The 18170-nt window shown below is 37.7% G+C and overlaps 2 protein-coding genes and 1 long non-coding RNA gene across 5 annotated transcripts in view; 1 reads left to right on the top strand and 2 right to left on the bottom strand.

Annotated features, from left to right (window-relative positions):
- Nucleotides 1-2669: 2669 nt before the first annotated feature.
- LOC111347313 (uncharacterized) lies at nucleotides 2670-6742 on the bottom strand. Its single transcript, XM_022954571.2, has 2 exons — nucleotides 5939-6742; nucleotides 2670-5026 (listed from the first exon to the last, which is right to left on the bottom strand). The coding sequence occupies exons 1-2, from the start codon at nucleotides 6651-6653 to the stop codon at nucleotides 4050-4052; spliced, it is 1692 nt and encodes a 563-aa protein (XP_022810306.2). The 5' UTR covers nucleotides 6654-6742; the 3' UTR covers nucleotides 2670-4049.
- A 1124-nt stretch (nucleotides 6743-7866) lies between these two features.
- LOC111347295 (uncharacterized) overlaps nucleotides 7867-18170 on the top strand; it is a 28183-nt gene continuing 17879 nt past the window's right edge. Inside the window, 6 exon segments of the mRNA XM_022954555.2 lie at nucleotides 7867-7964; nucleotides 9549-9687; nucleotides 10599-10706; nucleotides 11567-11663; nucleotides 14138-14226; nucleotides 14612-14673. Of these exon segments, the coding sequence (XP_022810290.2) occupies nucleotides 7936-7964; nucleotides 9549-9687; nucleotides 10599-10706; nucleotides 11567-11663; nucleotides 14138-14226; nucleotides 14612-14673 (524 nt within the window). The 5' untranslated portion in view covers nucleotides 7867-7935.
- LOC111347324 (uncharacterized) lies at nucleotides 7966-18050 on the bottom strand. 3 transcript variants are annotated; one of them, XR_015988954.1, is made up of 5 exons: nucleotides 17975-18050; nucleotides 14344-14477; nucleotides 12878-12946; nucleotides 12472-12555; nucleotides 7966-10666 (listed from the first exon to the last, which is right to left on the bottom strand). It is a non-coding gene; the product is annotated as an uncharacterized LOC111347324 (long non-coding RNA). The 3 variants fall into 3 exon arrangements; XR_015988955.1 differs by having other exon boundaries at nucleotides 12878-12934; XR_015988953.1 differs by lacking the exons at nucleotides 14344-14477; nucleotides 17975-18050 and having other exon boundaries at nucleotides 12878-14155.

Raw genomic sequence — 18170 nt, 5'->3', positions numbered from 1 at the left:
ATTAAGCTAATATTAGAGAGGGAAATTTTCTCTCATTAATATCTTGCAATAGTTCCATTATTTACTGTGTTGTCAAAATAGCTCAGTTAAGTTTTCATAACATTAAATTATTTTGGAATTTACTTTTGTGTCTGTTATTATCACCATTCGATTTCAAGACACTGTAATTTTGATCAATCATATACCTTAAACTGATTGTCAATCAAAACCAACTCAGACTAAACCATCCCTAACTCCCACCCCCCAACATATCAATCAAAATATTCAGTTCAAATTTTTTTTTTAACTCAAAAAACTTTTTTGGCTACCTATACCTAACCTCTTCTATTCCTTTTAGCACCTACTTTTAATACTAACCAAAATGTTATTCATCTCCCTCATTCCTTTTCCTCTGATTATGACTATCTCATCTTATTTCATTCTAACCTTCCTTATTATTAATATTATAAATTTTTGTACTGCCTTGAGGTGGCTGCCTTGCAAATTGAATATAAAAATAATGAATAAACAAATTTATAAAAGAAATCTTTCAAAAAAAAGAAAAACAAACAAACAAGCAAAAAGGGCTTTCCAATTTTCTAGAGACTAAAGATTTCTTTATGGAGTCCTTTATGATGAAAATCTTTCATTTTCCTTTTTTTCTTTTCTTGTGCATCTTTTTGTCTTTTTTGTGTTGTATTTTCATTTTATTTCCAGTGTAATTATATTAAGTTAAGAAAAATTTGACCCACTATCTGCAGGTCAAAGGAATACCTTGTAGATATATAAGAAAATAAAATAAAAGTGTGAAAGTCTGGACCCTCAATGCTAATACCCAATTGAACTACTGATAGTTTATATTTTAATGCTGCCTTATGACAAACATAACTGCCTTGCAGTTTGTAGGTTTCTCAGTGCAAATTCTCTATTGGACAACTAACATTTTATTTTCATCATTTCACACTTTCTACACTTGCTACCATCATGTTTCCTTTAGTTCTTATTAACTGAGGGGGAGGTCTGTATGGGAGAATCTTGACTGAGGTCGCCAGTACAGACCGAACGCAGTGAGGTCTGTACCAGTGACCAAGGTCAAGGTTATCCCATACAGACCAACCTAGCTCGGTTAATAAGAGATTTATTATATGGCTGTGTCTTATTATGCCAATTTTTTATATTCTTCGTACCTTTTTTTTTCTAGATCAGTCTAGATGCTGGTCTAGATGGGAAAATCTAGACCACTTTCAATATTGATTTCAGCCAATCAAATTCATGAATTCGGTAGTTCCCAGTCCTTGTGAGACACAGCCATATACAGCCCTCATTAACCCATCATTTTTGTGGAGATTTGGGAACCCTTTCATTTGAGATTCCATACTTTTACACATGTAATACCACAAAGGTTGCTAGATAAATCTATTGCATTTTTTTAAAAAAAGTTTTTCTTTCTTAAAAAAGAAAAAAAACAGTCAATATCCAAGCACATCAATATGGCAATGTCACTTTCTGTTTTTTTCTGAGCACTATTTTACAGTCAACAGTTCTTGGCAGAACTGGAAGCAACTCATGTACACTTATTGCCCTTTTGTTTGGCAAATTGTTTTACTCATCCAATGTGGATATTTCTGTAATAAGCAGTCCACTGAGTCAGGTGTGGGCGTACCAGATAATTGTTCAAGGAATCTTACTAGTCAACAGGATCTATGATTCAATCACACAACACTCCTCAAACCTTTGGTGTGCTACAACCTCTGCGAGGCCCTAAAGCACTAAGGAATATCAACGACCATACCCCTGTTGGTCCTGAACTCCCTGTCTGCATTAATCCTGAAGCAATTCCCGCTCCTGTTTTCATTTGAGTTCCAACACCATTGCATTTATTCCAACTTTCCCAGGAATTTTTCTTTTTGATAGCATATCCACGAGAACAATGGATTTCATGTGGCTTTTCTGAGTAGCAGCATTCATAGGAGCTACTCTCACACCATATGGAAATAACTAATTTCCAATACTCTTAGGACTGTAACCAATTCTAAGTTTCAGTGAGAGCGATATGCATGAGGTAACGCGATATTTTGACGCGTTTTTGATTTGCAATTGTTCATGTAACACCGTGAGGCTAGGATGGGTGTCGCTTCGCCTTAATAAAAAGTTCCATTTTTCTTCGAGATTCACATTTATTACCAAAGCATGGTATTATTTACTTTCTATCAATTTGAATCTTAGCTTATTATCTAAAATGGAGGTAAATTATACTCAAAGAAATTAAGCTTGCAATGTGTTTCCTTACAGAGTTCTGAAAGTTGCCCCTTGAGCAAGCGAATAAACATTTCCCAAAAATAATACGTTCAACATGTCGACGAGTTCAGTTTACAGAAGTTATTTTCAAATAGCTTCCTTACATTCCAGTCTAAAAGGCAAAATATATCCACGAATAAATATTTAAATTGCGCCGACATTTCGTTGATCAAACGATCGGACAACTCGCCGACCACCAACAACGTGGTAACATTAAATGCTCACGCCACGACTGCGCAGACGTTTTTCATCCCTGCCAGTAAACAGTAAATACTCGGAAGTCCAACCGAGCGAGGCCTGGAGCCGAACGTAAGTCCGCGGAACCAAACGAAAATGTTTGTTTGTTTTTAACTCTTTTCTATTTGTTGCCGCCAAAATTCGATTGACGTAACTTATTCGTAACACTTTTATTTAGGTCAACGAGCATTACTTTTATCAATATTTCTGTTATATTTTTCCTGCACAGTATAACTTGTATGAAAATAAGTTCTTCACCACGCTGTTCATTCATTCGGATCTATCGTTTGACTCAGTTTAAATAATCTCTTTCTATCGCTTATTATATCGTCTCGTAACACGTTTGCAACTGTCTTTTCCTGTCCTTTACTTCTTTGTTTCTCGTTCGTATGTTTCTTTACAAATAATTATACTAACTTATTACTTGCAATTTATGTACAGAAACCGTTTCGCTTCATTTCGTCTCGTTTTGTTTATTGGAAGTAAATTAAATAGCGCGTTTTTTGGACCTGTGCAGTCACGAGTATTTTTGGTTATCACACTTTTACTTCTAAACGCCGTTAATCTCTTGGGATTCAACTCTAAGAATGCGCTTTTCACAAAAGCAGTTTCGCGTATATTGCTGACATGTACCCCGAAGATGTACACATTCGGTTCTGAGTATCACGCAATCAAATTCTCGGCCCTGTTCTGCTCAACATAAGTGTTAGAGACCTCCACAAAATATAAATGTTAAAATGCTTCCAGTGCCTCGACGACAACAGTCTATAATCACGCTAGCATCTCTGATCGAAGCGCAGTAATATGTCAGCCGTCAAGTTATTTGACTTTCAAACAATCGATGAAAGACTAGTTCAAAGGATCAATGCGCTGAATGCGTGAAGAAAAGAAAAAAAGGCCTATAAGTGTTCGAAAGGGAATGAGATCTCATGAAGATGAGACTAACAATTATCCACCGAAAGTGGAGGTGAATAGTACTTTCTATTCACCACCGAACTAGCCAATCTTTTATTTAAAAGCACCGTAAATTTAAACACCTCAAAGATTGTGACAAAATAAAGGAATGGTTGAATAAACCAGTTTTCACAAAAATTGTTAAATCCAACAGAGCCCAGCTGAAATTGTAGTGCGAGCAATCAACTTACCGTAACCGTGCCTGCGAACAGCGAGTGAAAAACGCATTAAAGAGGAGCAATTCCACATCTTCCGTGAGGAAGGAGGTCATAAAAGTGAAATCAATGTCGTACCTATACAAGGGTTTTCCCTTTCGTCACTACGCACAACACGAAAAAACCTATTTTTTAAAAGATGCTGATCGATCACGGGTATTTTAACAGAGACAAAACTAACACTGGTAAAATATTTTCCAGGGAGAACTGATTGTTCTTTATGGAAATAAACATAAAACGGATATACATACGGTAAGGAGAGTGACACTGAATGTTTACAAAAGTCATCGCTCTAGTGTAACCTTAGAGCCCTTCAAAACCGGTGAATTTAATGTTGTTTTACGTCTAACATCGTCCTCAGTCCCTTCAGTTCAACAAACAACACCATGACTTTTTCTTGTCCCCCTTGTTTTGCTCCATTGATGATGACGTTGTCTCTTTCTTTTCGTTTTCTTCGCTAAGTACAATGACTCCCGGATCGAGAGCCACACAACGAGGTGTAAGGAGGCGTTCAGCGATTGGAGACTTCTCCTGGCTGGCATCCCTGGCAGAAAAGGTTTCTTTAAAGGAAACCACAAGATCGCTTGTGGTAGCTTGGCTTTCCTTTTGGTTTTCGCATTCAATCATTAAGTCCACGAGAACAGAGAATATTTCATCGATGTTCTTTCCAGACTTGGCACTCGACTCTATGTAAAATAGCTTCTCTCTATCAACGAATTCCTCCACTTGACGCGAATCAACCCATCTCTCCAACTCGTCATCTTTGTTTCCAACTAGTACAATGGGAATTTCTTCCCCGCACGTGTCCCTGACGACTTCCACCCAATTCGGCACTTCCAAGAAAGACATCTCAGAGAGGAGGTCGAAGACTATGACTGCGCCCCGAGCGCGGCGAAAAATCTGAGGCACTAAGCTGGAGGCTTTGGTGAACTTGTGACCGCCTACATCGACGATGTGAAGATGGACTGACTTATCACGGAAACGCAGACGTTCAAAGTGATCTTCAGACTGGAGCGTGCTGGGGAGTGCTAACTCAGAGAGCTGGCTGTCGGTTTTTAGGAATCGGGTCACAATAGATGTCTTACCCACACCAGACTCGCCAAGTACGACAAGCTTGAACTTGTGGTCATAATGAACATGTGACATAGCACCAACTTTATCCCCAGAGGGACTACACACAGATTTGCTGAATTTCAGAAGTTCTTCTTCAATCTCCCTAGCACTGGGCCTTTTTTCGGGAATGTTTTCCAAGCACTTCAAAACGAGGTTGTGGAGAGGATGGTCTGGACCCATTTCTTCCAGGTCTTCACTACGGCGTATGTACTCTGGGACTATTTCCCCGTCTGGAATTAAATAAGAAGCCTGTTAAACTCGGTAGTAAAGGTTGAAGCAAAAAGATGACAAGTTTTTTCATCGCACGAGCAGCAATCAAGTAAAATTTGAAAACGTTCCAAAACAAAGTGACCTTAAATGCACAAACAGTTCCTGCGAATGTTTGTTTACCGAGAATATAAGCTACTTTGCAACAGTACAGGCGTCTTATCAGGGTGAGTTAACGTGCTAACTCTGTGATCGTTTACTCGACCAGCCATGTTTGATTTAGAGTTTAAGTGGACGGTGAGGGAGCGGAGCGAGGAAAGGTGACGAATTTCTAATGCCTCCTTCACTCCTCTGTCCTTCCTTTTGACCTTTGCTCACCCATTTGATACAAATTTCTTACTCATCTCAAAATCAACGATTGGCATAATTTTCACCGAAAAATCCTGAGAAATTTTTTCGACAAAATCACGCCTGCTATGCAGGCTACCGAAAAAAGTAGCCTGCATTTCTTTTATGAATGGCTCTTTTTAAACATCAATTGCAACAGACGTTTCTGCGCTTTTCGCAGTAATTTATGAATTAACTTCTCTTATTTATCTTAACCTGCTAATTTTGGAAAAAGGTTAATACGAAATCTCATATTGCACTCGAACATCTATTTTTGTATTGTTTATTGACCAAACCTTATAGAATGAAAATCAATTTTCAAAGTCGAAATAAAAGTAAGTCACGCAACTCTTATTTACCTGTGGCGTTATGATATATTGCGTGACGCTCGATGGAATGTCAGGTTTAAAAAGCATATCAAATATAACACATCCCAACCAGCAGATGTTTTCACATACGAAAATCTCATATAAAAACATTGTATTAAGTCTAAATATATGGGTAAACATGCACAGTGTTATTTCAAGAGCAAAATAGGAAGTATTTACCTTCAAGAATCGGGTCAGGCAAGTCATTTACTGGCAGATGACCAATAATGATCTCCAGCAGCATGGCTCCGAACGAAAATATGTCGATTTTTTCGGTGTATCTCGCTTTATCGCCCCACGGTAATCCTCCTAACCTCTTTGGATACGTCTCCGGAGCGGCATACACGGGTGTTCCCGGCATGGCAGTCGCATACATTGCACCACGAGGAAACGCTTTCGCTTGACCCAAATCTGCAATCTTTGCATGCAATTTTTTCGTCAACAATACATTTTTGCTCGCCAAGTCGCGATGTACAAGCGGCTCTTTAAGGGTATGAATGTAATGTAAACCTTCTGCGACGTCCAGCATGATTTTGATAACGTCTGAGAAAGGAACCTTTGGTTTAGTCGTCGAGTCCCGAATGTGTTTGGCCAAATCGTTCTCTAACAGCTCTGTCACAATGATGGGGCTCTCTGGAGACGGAGGGATAATGGCGGTGTAGTACTGCACAATATTTTTGTGCTCAATGCTGCGGAGTATCTCCCATTCCTTCTTAAACTTTTCCAAGAAAGCAGCTCTATTACTACCATCATAATCTCCTTCGAAGAAGACAGGTCGAATCCGTTTCGCAGCTACTCGCCTCCCGTTCCACACGGCTTTGAACACTTCACCATACGAACCTTCACCAATTTTGTCTCCGAGTTTTATTTCCTCAGATGATGATTGGTTTCCCATGTCACTTCAGTAATACGGGAAATATAAATCCTTTGAAAGTCTCTCCTCTTGTTTAGTCGGGCTGTACAAACTACAGTAATACTTTGGAAATTTGGAAAACCCGGAAGTCCGGCTGAGAGAGGGCTGGAGCCAACCCAAGCCCCCCGCGGCCAAGCAAAGTACCATCTCAAAACGCTAAAGTTTGTTTTGTTTCGATTTTGTCTTGCTTGGTCTGGACTTGAACTTCTTAAGCTTTTTGTTGGTTAGTAAAACAGTAACCTTCATTTGGAACCACAATTTTTTCGTATTTCTACCGCGTCAAGTGTTGGCTTCTTTCTTCAAATTGTATCCGAATGTGTAGAACACAAAGCTGAGGCCTTCGGTTGGGGTCCCAGGCTTCGCTTAGCCTTACATCTGAGTTCTCGTAAGATATCAAATGGCAAGATAGAGCTTTTGAAAAAGGTTAAGATCCACGAGTCTTCTAGAACAGATCCACGCTAACCTGTTTGCAAAATAGAGCAGTTCTTGGTTAGGGAAAATCGGCCGAGTAATCAATTTGTAGTGACGTTCATAAAATCAAGTATAATTGATGAAAAGAGAAAGTTCTTATGGCGGAGAGGTGCAACCACATTCCCTGAAAATTCACTATCAATCCTATGCGAGTTTCTCTTTTGTACTTTTAGGGTCTGGGTCTGGCCCGCAGTCCTGCAAATACGTCGATCAATTCGAGGCTTTAACATCCCCCCCCGGCAACCCCCCTCCGGAATTTGAATTTTTGAAGAATAGCTCCCTCAAATTCCTGCCCCCCGGGCCAAAATTGTTTTCAAATGTCCCACCCAATATTGAACCATTCCTTGCATGATCAACGAATGTTGAACTAAGCGAAGTCACGTATTATTGGTGATGCTGTTGGGTTTTCGCTCGTAGGCATCATTCTACGATGTGAAAATTGTCTTTCTAGGCCATACGCTCACAAAAGCAGGCTCTTTACCTTTTAATAGACTCCTCCATTAAGAGACGACACTTCCGGTTAAAATGCTCCACCCCACCCAAGCAAGATTTCAATTTCTTCACCCCTTTGGCACAGACAATGGTCAAATGCCCGTGTTGCCCAGGGAAGGGGATGTTGAAACTACGCCTAATGTTGCTCTGGGGACGTATTATATGAAGGGCGTTGTCTTGAAGCTTCTGGCCGGGTAAGTCTGGAACTAGGATTTTCTTCCGTGTTGAAATGCTGAGCCTCGGTTGTAAAGTAAACCCATGTTAGAATTCAGGTGATCACGGAGAGGATATCATTACAGTAATGGGGAAAAAAGCAAGAAAAAACCAAAGGTGTGTGGTGGGACATTTTAATACATACATTTGTATACTGAAAAAGTTTATTAAAGCTTTTGAAGGCACTTCGTATGTTTAGCTAGGACGCCAGCTGAAATTACGTATTAGGATGTTACGTACAAAATTAAGACAGCTCGGCGTTTACGTCCATCTTCTTCCCAAACGTGCGACAAAATATAACAGTGACAATACTTGAGTAAGCTCAAAGAGGTAAGTTAGTTAACAATAACTTGTAAGCTTTGTAGAGGTTTCAGACGGAAACTGATGACCAACTTATTTACACCGCAAGTTCGCATAAATGTGATACGATTTTTCTGCACCTATACGCTATCCAAAAAAACTATGAGAAATGTTATAGTTGAATCGACCTGGAAGTACGCGACTACGAGTAGCTCTGTAGTTGTCAGTGTTACGTCAACTGAAGTCGTAAGTGCCATTGATGTGAATGTTTCGAATCAGTTACTTGGTGTTAATGGCGCATTACACAAGAACGTCCTTCCCTAATCATGAGATCGAACAAAATGAAACTTCTTTAGAAGCTGGCTTCCCTGAATTGACGACGTCAAGCAACAGGAAAACACTAGTCATCGTAGCGTTTACAAGGAAGGTATGTTACCTTTACTAACGACGTACTCAGAAGTACAATGCTACTCGTGCACACGATTTGGTCGATATGGTTCTTGAGAACTCGCGAAACTAAAGAAGGAAGAACTACTCAGTGGCGTATCTGCGAATGGATCGTAGAACCCTCTGCTCTGTAATTCAAAGAGCGATAGTGTCAGTAGTATCCTTTAGAAAAGAACATCATGGTTATTTTAGACCTAAAAAGTATTGGATCAATTTTGTCCAAATCTGAAATAAAAGAGAAAAAAACATCCCTCAGTACATTTAAAGGAGCGCCTTATAACTTATCTTTCAAATATTACTTCTGGTTGTATTCTTATCGCCGACTTTATAGAATTAATGCTTTAGTTTATAGGGATCGATATTCGCTGACGGTGTTTTTAGAGTACAAAAGACGCTGATTGTACGGTTGATGCCCTGATGATAGGTATTATAATCAACTCACTTCACATACAGCAATTCTATAAAGCATTGAAAACTCATGTATGCTATATCATAGTCATTAGCTCTATGGTTAGTACTTCTACCGCTACTCATATATTGCTATCATTCATTATCATTTTTTACCGTTATAAACACTATTGTAATCACTGTTTTCATATGATCCATGATGGAGTTTCATGCAAAAATAGGATATTAAAGAAATTCAATAAATGAAATAGCGTCTAACAAGACAAGCCCATCAGTAATTTAACTCAGGGGCCGACCATTTAACTTTTGGGGGTGGGGGGTGGGTGGGTGATTTCTGGTTATCAAGAAAAATTTTTCTAGCAATCTGCTGTGCATGAAATTTTTTCCCTTCTAAATGCTCTTTTTCTTCTGTTACATTTGGGCTGCATGCAATTGTTTTCTTCCAACAAGCGCTTGCAGGAAATTTTTTTCAAAATCACCCACCCCCCTTCTCAAGAGTTAAATGGTCGGCCCCTTACTTAGAATTTTGTGACCTGAAACTTGCAGTGTTCACACAGAGATTTCCCCTGCTCAAACTCTCATTGGGTACTCTGGAAAGGTGCTTTTGAAAAAGTTAAAACCATTAAGAAGATCCCGCTCAGACAAAGTTAGGGAGAAAACATTGGAACAAGATTATCTCGCCAAAGTAAGTCAATGTTATTAATTAGACAATTTCCTATTCTTGTTAATAGCTAACTAGTCCGATGAAATGTATTTGACCTAAATTGTAGCCATGTAGTTATGTATTCCAAACTTTTCTTAATAATACTTGTACCACAGCAACACCGAGCACGTCTGTCTGACGATCACCTCCTCGTGGGTAAAAAAATTGATGATACCCGTGATTGCTTTGCTTTTATAACTATGGGTAACACAGGACCTGCAATCATACCTTTGTTTTTTCATAACCTTTATGAGTTTTTTTTTTTCATGTAAATGAGCACTGTTAGAAAAAAACAGTTTGATTGATTACTCATCTATTAGAAATCACTTTTCAGATGTATTAGTATATACCATACAGGTGAACAGTGCTGTATGCGCATGCTGATGGGCTTGTTTAGAAGTGATTGGAAAGCACTGTACACCTCCAGGCAGCCGAAGAGACAAAATCGTGTGCCAATAATTTAATTTCGACCATTTTTTGGTAAATTAATAGATATAAGCGAATTTTTTTGGTTTCTGTGTGGCATATATTAAAATAACAATAATAATAAAACAATCATTCACCATAGGGCAACTGCAATTTGTAGTCTTATGCTCATTTACGTCAAATTGCATGAGAAATCATATTGTTACTCACTAATAATTTACATGAAAAAAGCATCACAGAGAATTAAGACAGGCAAAATTTTAGCAGCATATGCACGTTATCTATGGTTTACACTTGTGTTACAACTTTAATTTGCATTAGCGTTACAACTTTGCACTCGTGTTACATGAAAAATGCACTCGTATTCAGCCAATCAGACGCGCGTAATTTTTTCATGTACATTATGTATAAGCGCTCGTAACCTTATCATGATCTATTTATTCCTCTTCTCAACTCTACTTTTTCAGTGCAGTGCACTTGCTTGTCGCCTCCAAGATCACAGAAATCTGTTAGAGTTGATGGTACAAATGGTATGCTGTAATGGAAAGGATAAATGTGTCTCAACTGTATGCCAGGTATAGATTTTTCAGGCTATAGGTTAGATCTTTGGATAGAAGGTTACTTACAATAACATCCTTCACCAATACTTTGATGAATTAGTAACAATATTTTGCATTGGTTGACAAAGGGTCTGCTTGGAAATTATTTGTTGAAACTTCCATTATTCTATCAATTGGAAATCAAATTTTTGATAGGATAGGACCGGCTAATACAGGTACCAAATATTTGATATTGTCCAAATTACAGTGGGGTCTAAAATCAGAAAACAAAATTCTCTTTTAAAGTCAAACCTGTATGACTCAGCCACCATGGATGGACGGTGGGTGACCACTTTACGCTGAATGACTGCTAAATACAGGTTCCACAGAATAGACATCAAATGGGATAAAAAGCCCTTTTGTGCCAAAATTTTTCACCAAATGTACAGCTCAATTAAAAAATGAAAAGAATCTTCTTTGATAAACAGCCTCAAATGCATCTATGCAAACTTATTGAATGACATTATCTGAGGGTAAACTGAATTTAAATTGGTCACTCTCTAATTTGCTGGTAGTTATTATTTAAACCAACTCACTCCCAAGATATAATTAGTAACTCTCCTTAATGTTTGTCATACAATTCTTAATTATGTTACTTCAAGAAATTTGGAATTGGATCAATTAATGATTAATGTTTTTCCTTATTCTTGTTACTTGTGTGCTTAACATTTTATTGATGCTGTAAGGAGAAATTCTGTCTTGGTCACTCATGAGAGTTTAAGGGTAAAGATGACCTTGTGTAATTAAATGTATGTTACTTCCTTTGGTTGTTAAGAATGACTACTAACAAAACTTATATTTCCAGGGAAACTTGAACATCTAAATTTAATTTTCAGGAGCTTAAAGAAAAGCATGATGGTAGTATAAAACTCATCAAATTCCACTTTGAGGAGGTAGGAGCTACTCTAGACGTGCTTCCACAACAGACTAAAGGTATGTAAGACTTGGTAATATTTACATATCAACTTCTTTATTACATGAGATATATTGCATATTTGAGACCCTGGTGCTCTGCTCTCTTTACAAACTCTTGAAAGAGAGTTGTGAGTCAAGAGGTAACACTCTTGGCAATACACTTGTACCTTTGTTCATTTTGTAAGCCTAATTGGCGATTAATTCCCACATATATCTGATCTCAGATAATGTTTTGGTTTATTCATCATGTGGCTGTTGTAGGTTGAAGCTCAGAACTAGTATTTTACTCTGATTCTAAAAGGTTTGTACTTCTCTAAACCATTTGAGCCATGTAAGCAAATGGTTAGATCCATATTTTTTATTGTATTTTCCAAAATTATTCTCAGAAAAACTGAAAAAATTTTCATAATTTTTTTTCTGCACTGTTCTGCAAATAAATACTGAAAAAAAAAAACATTCACTTTGCTGTTCTTTGCAATTTTTCATTTTTATCATTTACAAGCTGCCAGGGGTAAGCTAGGAACTTGATGATTGTTTTTTTTTTTTGTTTTTAAGAGAAAAAGTACTGGAAAAGTCAAGAAAATTTTCTATATTAACAAACTCAGTAAATAAAAGAAATACCTGTATTAAGAAAACAAAATTTAAATTTTAGTATTAAAGCAAATTTTTGCAGACTTTGCTAATTAAGCATTTCAGTGTGGGTGGCTCAATTACATGTATGCAGTCCTGCACCGTTACAACCTGTCAGAAGTCCTACCAAAGTAGTAGATAAAGCCTTCAAGCTAAAATTTTCCAGTTATGTTATACCTTATGTTCACAGACATACCTCACACGAAGTCAAGTCATGAAATGATCATAATACTGGAGCAGTAATTTTCAAACTTGCTGCCCTGGACTATTTTTAAAATTTCTGAAAAAGAATGAAATAAAATCAAATGCTGCTCATAGTCACCTACATGTATTGGCAATTTCATCACAACATTTACTTAATCCAAAATAAGTGTTTGATATAGTATTTTGGTGGTTAAACTCTAGACCTGAGAAAAAAAATTAAACTATTTGGAATTTCACCAGTGTAGCAGGAATTAACAGGCTGTTAAGGTCATTCCTCAGAAAAAAAAGTTATTTAAAATTTTTTTCTAAGCTTTCCTTAAATGTTCGGCCTACCAATGTCTGTTTCATAAAATATAGGTCACCATGCTTGTTTAAGAGATATAATGAGCCCAACTTACCCCATTTATGCCTGAACTTGCTCTTATCACACCTGTCATTTCAGTGGTTCATGGTACCTTTAGAGGTATCTCGAAGCAAGGGTTTTTAAAGTAATACTTAAGAGGTGACAGGTAGAAAGGTTTGAGCCTATAGTACAATTAGATAATTATACAATTTGTGGAAAAATAGTGCAATTTTAACCCAAATCAACTCAAAACATTGCTTGAGTAATTGATTTCAAGGTCATAATTTGCACCATCAAGTAATGCCCTTTGCACATGCTTTATAAGGTCTTTTTCCCCTTCAATTAATTTTTAAAATTTCACAAATTTAAAATTTAGGATGGTCAGGCATAATTTGTACCCCAAAATTAAAAAAAGATATAGGTCACGCTGCTCATTCAAGAGCTTAAGACCATAATAATTGTACCTCTTTACTTGGTCAGGTTACTGAAAAAAATACATGTTCTCGGAGTGCAAGTGAAATTATTTACCTGATTACATGTTTATGAGCAGTACATGATGTTTATGAGCAGTACATGATGTTTATGAGCAGTACATGATGTTTATGAGCAGTACATGATGTTTATGAGCAGTACATGATGTTTATGAGCAGTACATGATGTTTATGAGCAGTACATGATGTTTATGAGCAGTACATGATGTTTATGAGCAGTACATGATGTTTATGAGCAGTACATGATGTTTATGAGCAGTACATGATGTGCAGTGCTATACTGAGGAATCACGTCAGGTTGACCCTTTACCCACTTAACCACATTTCGTTTCCCTTTCAGAAAAAAACAATTATAATAAAGAATGGCTCAATAACTTAGTCCCTTTGTTCATTTGTTTCGTGACAATTTTAAGGAACCTCCCACCTAGTTTTATGTTTGAGTGGTCGTACTATCTAAGCAATAGATCACATTTTTGTGAGTTCTATAACATGATAAGCCACGTGGGAGAACATGAAGAAAGCTTATAAAAAATTTATGACAAATGTACTACTGAGGTACGAAAGAACCTTTCAATATTCAAGTAATTATTTACTTCCCTCAGTAAAAAAATGAATGTAGTTAAATGGTATTGCAGACTACAATCAGGATTCTTCTTTCAGGGTTAAACTCCTTCCTATAATACTTGATGTTGCCATTTTCAAGAACTTGTATCACATACCCAGTTTATGTTACATGCTCACAGGCATAATCCATGTTTATGAAATTCCTATTCTTTGCTGTTACTACTTTGATTAACCAGTTCTTAAATAATTAAAAAATTTAGCATCCTTGTGTGAGATGATGGATAGAGATGAAAAACTAAGGGTCAAATTGGACAAAGTTTTCAAGATTGTTCAGGGACAAAAATCTAAGGTACGAGCAAATATCATCAACTCAATAATATCTAAATGTTCATTCAATCGAAAAATCATGACAACCATCTGTCTAAGGGATGTTGTTAAGCTAAATGTGTGTACCTATGATCCTTACCATAGGCAACCCATAAAAGGTTGATAGCAATAGTGGCAATCCCTGAAAGCATGCTCTCAGTTCCTTGGTTAATTGTTTTTCTTTGGTGTTACACAGTTCACTGACTTGGCAAAGTAGTTTAAATGACACAAACTCTGCAAGGAAAAAAAATGTTTATTGTAAACAAACTTTTTTCCCTAAATTTGAGTTGCCAAACTTGGGGCACAGCTTATATGTGCAGGCAGCTTATACACCAGCGTTAACAGCAATTGTTGTTTTTATATGGCAGGGTCCCAAGAGTTCTCATTTAAATTCTCCAGCTGTATTTAAAGCTGCAAACTCACATTCAGGGTGAGTATTCTAATGATGTGGGCAGACAAAAAGGCCAAATAGTTGTATTGATGGTTTCAGTGCTGAAAAAGCTGTCAAAGTTATGCACAAAGTCTGCTGAGGACCACAATTCTCTTTAACACTCATTAACATCAACCTAGCGTATGTGGTTTACAGAATTGTGATGCATTTGTTTTCATGTTCAGAGTACAAAATAACATAAATGATGATAGAGTGAGCAAAAAAAAAAGGGTCAAGACACCGCCCTTTTAGTCATAGGTACACCAGGGATGGAATGACTATTGATAGGGGTCAAAATATGCACATTTGTCACTCACTGAGATGTAAACAAATTGATATGTCAACAGCAGACCAATTGATATTGATTGTCCTAAATAATACCGGAACACCTCTACTGACTTTCCAAAGTAATGCCATGATGTTGAAATATAGTTTGACTTCTCTTCAAGGGAGTTTTGATTAATACTCATCTTAGTCAACACATGTGTAACTGAGTCAAAGCTCTTTCAAAGACTAAAGGTGTGACTATGAGTGTAAAGCTGAATTTGCTTTTCCCTATCAAAATTTGCCAATTCCTCAGTTAAGCTTATAACAATATAAATACTGAGAAGACTATGAAGGCTTGAAATTGTACTTAAGAATGATTGTGGCCTGGATGCTTTGTTAAAAACAAAATATACAAGGAACAGGCAAGGAATATTCCAAACTAGTGCAAATGATCGTGAAAGAGGATTGAGAAAAATTGTATGACACTTGGTAAGTTGTAAGATTACATGTTATAGTGCATCAGATAAAAAAACAGTTTAAATTCTCAGTCTGCAGTCTGTGTTTTGTGCTGACCGATAACCAGAACGTGAATTTTGACTTCTCACCTACATCACCCCATAATGACTAAATCAAGGAATGACCTAAAACCACCTACAACCATCTAAAACCCACCTACAGCCACCTTCAGAAATCAATTTTTGACATGAAGAAAATTGTTTACACAGGAGCACCACTAAGAGCCTTGAGGTTTTTCCAGTAATAGATAGACTACATTTTCAAGGTCAGTGTTTTCAAGGTCTGAGTTTTCCAGGTCTGCATTTTCAAGGTCTGCTTTTTTTGATGTCTTTCTGAGGTCAACGGGACACCAAGCAGGACCCCCAGTAGCAGGAAATTTGATGAGGTTGTGTTATAATATTTTGCCCTTTGCTAAGAAATCGAAATCCGAGCAACCATAAAGGTCGGCACACATGATGGGACTAGTCCCTGCGACTAGTCCCAGCGACCAGTTTCATGCGACGACTAGTCCCTTCGTGTGAACTACACATTTCTGTGGTCGCAGGGACTAAAATTTGGTCCCTGCGACTGGTCGCATGAATTCAAACTGGTTTGAATTCACGCGACCAGTTGCAGGGACTTGTCGTATGAAACAAATGTTTGTCCCTTCGTGTGAACTGTTTGTGCGACCAGTCCCTGCGACTAAACGGTAAATAAGCCAATCACGGGTCAGTATGATGCGTGACTTCCGGTATTTGTAATCATTGCAGTTTCTATGAATTCTCCCTGACTTCTAGATTTCTACAACTGAAGAATAAAAAACTATTTCTTGTTTTGTAAACATATACAGATGTCTTGGAGCCGTTTTGATGGAATTTTTTACCCTATTTGACTCTGTGTCTGTTAAAAATAAAATAAAAAAAACAAAAACGGAACACGTAAAAGCATGAATAATCCGACTGAATAAGTGTAGTTCGTTTGCGTTGATGTTTAATAGTGCTACAATGAAAGTTACCAAATTTTAACTGTTTTCGTGTAATGCCCCAGACTAAGAAACATCATTTGCCTCTTAATTTTCCTATGTTCTTGTGCAATTGAGTGCCCTCGTGTGAACGCCTTAAGGGACTAGTCCCTGCTACCGGTCCCCTCGTGTAAACCCTTCACAGACTTGTCCCTGGGACTAGTCGCACAGACTAGTCGCAGGGACTAGTCCCCTCGTGTGTGCCGACCTTAACCATTTTAAATTGCTTCAAATTGGGCTGCGTAGTGAGCGTACAACAAAGAAAACAAAACAGTTTAAAATAAGATGCTATTATTCAGCGAAAAAAAATTTAATTGACTGAGAACAGGAAACTGCGAAAATAACAGTGACAGTTGAAACAATGTGACAGCTATGAAAAACAGAACTTGCAAACCTCATGAGATGCATGTAGCTAATATAAATTCCCTAAAATTACTGCAGCTACAAGCAGCATCCCTACGAGTCCCAAACATGAAATAGATCAAGTCAATCAGCTCTTAGAACCTACAACATGCTGGCATTAATTTGTTCCCATTTTACTTCTTGATTTTGATTGCTTTTGGTTTCCCTGTTGTTGCACACATTCCATTCTCTTCCGGTGACAAAGTGGCATCCCGCTGGCAGAACACAGAAATTATGAAGCCGTATATTTCACATGCCGCTCCGTTGACCTCAGAAAGACGTCAAAAAAGCAGACCTCGAAAACGCAGACCTCGAAAACTCAGACCTTGAAAACACTGACTTTGAAAGTGTAGTCTATCTATTACTCAAAAAACCTCGAGGCTCTTGATGCTGTTCCTGTGTAATCAATATTCTTCGTGTTTTTCCCTGGTCATGACATGCGAGACATGCGACAACATTTCCAGTGTGCATTTACATTGAAATTTGTCAAGAAAATTGTCACAAATTGTCACAAATTGTCACAATAGTATTCTGAAGGTGATTGTCGGTGGTTCTAGGTGGTTTTAGGTCATTCCTTGTTTTAGTAAGCACGAACATCACCCCAGCAGTTCAAAGAAATTCCTAGCAGTTTTTACTCTATCCGAGAAGTACCCGTTGGTTGCCTATGTTTTCCTATGCTTTCACGCGAGAGTGTATGTTTTTGTAAAAGGAATTTAATTATCATCAAAACCCATTCAATCGCAATGTATCCACGACTTATACACAGTATCTTGTGACTGAACATATTTCGGAAAGTTAGACAATCTACGATCAGCGTCAAAATTAGTTGACACATCATGTTTGAAGAGTTCTATTTGTGTGGAGAATCACAGTCTTCTTTCTACCCCACTCTTAATTCTTAACAGAGCCCCTCCTCCTTTCAAATGTCGGCTAAAAGTTCATGGAATCACTATACAACATTATTTTGGGTTGTATCATGAAATGCTTGATGGTCGCCGTCCAAAAGTCCTGGTCTATTAAGTAAATGTTTCGAAAGAAAAGGTTACAGGAAAGTTGTTTAAACGCTTCTGAAAGGCCTCTTAAGGTACATCACGATACTTGACGTCAAATTCTTACCTGAACTCAAAGTCGCGTTGTTTACCAGAATCGGCCATTTTGAGTACCTAGGCAAAGGGCAGTGAGTGGGGCTAAGCACGAGAGTGAGGCTAAAGGTGAGGGTGAAGTTTGTAACACGTAACGGGTAAGAGAAGAGGACGAAGGAAAAGGGCGAGGTTGAAGCTGTACGTTACACAGTTCGAAAAACACGTAGAGT

Source organism: Stylophora pistillata, chromosome 6 (assembly GCF_964205215.1).
Source record: "Stylophora pistillata chromosome 6, jaStyPist1.2, whole genome shotgun sequence".
NCBI classification, from domain to species: domain Eukaryota; kingdom Metazoa; phylum Cnidaria; class Anthozoa; order Scleractinia; family Pocilloporidae; genus Stylophora; species Stylophora pistillata.
Note: the sequence above shows the minus strand (reverse complement) of the source record. Positions and strands in the feature narration are given on the sequence as shown.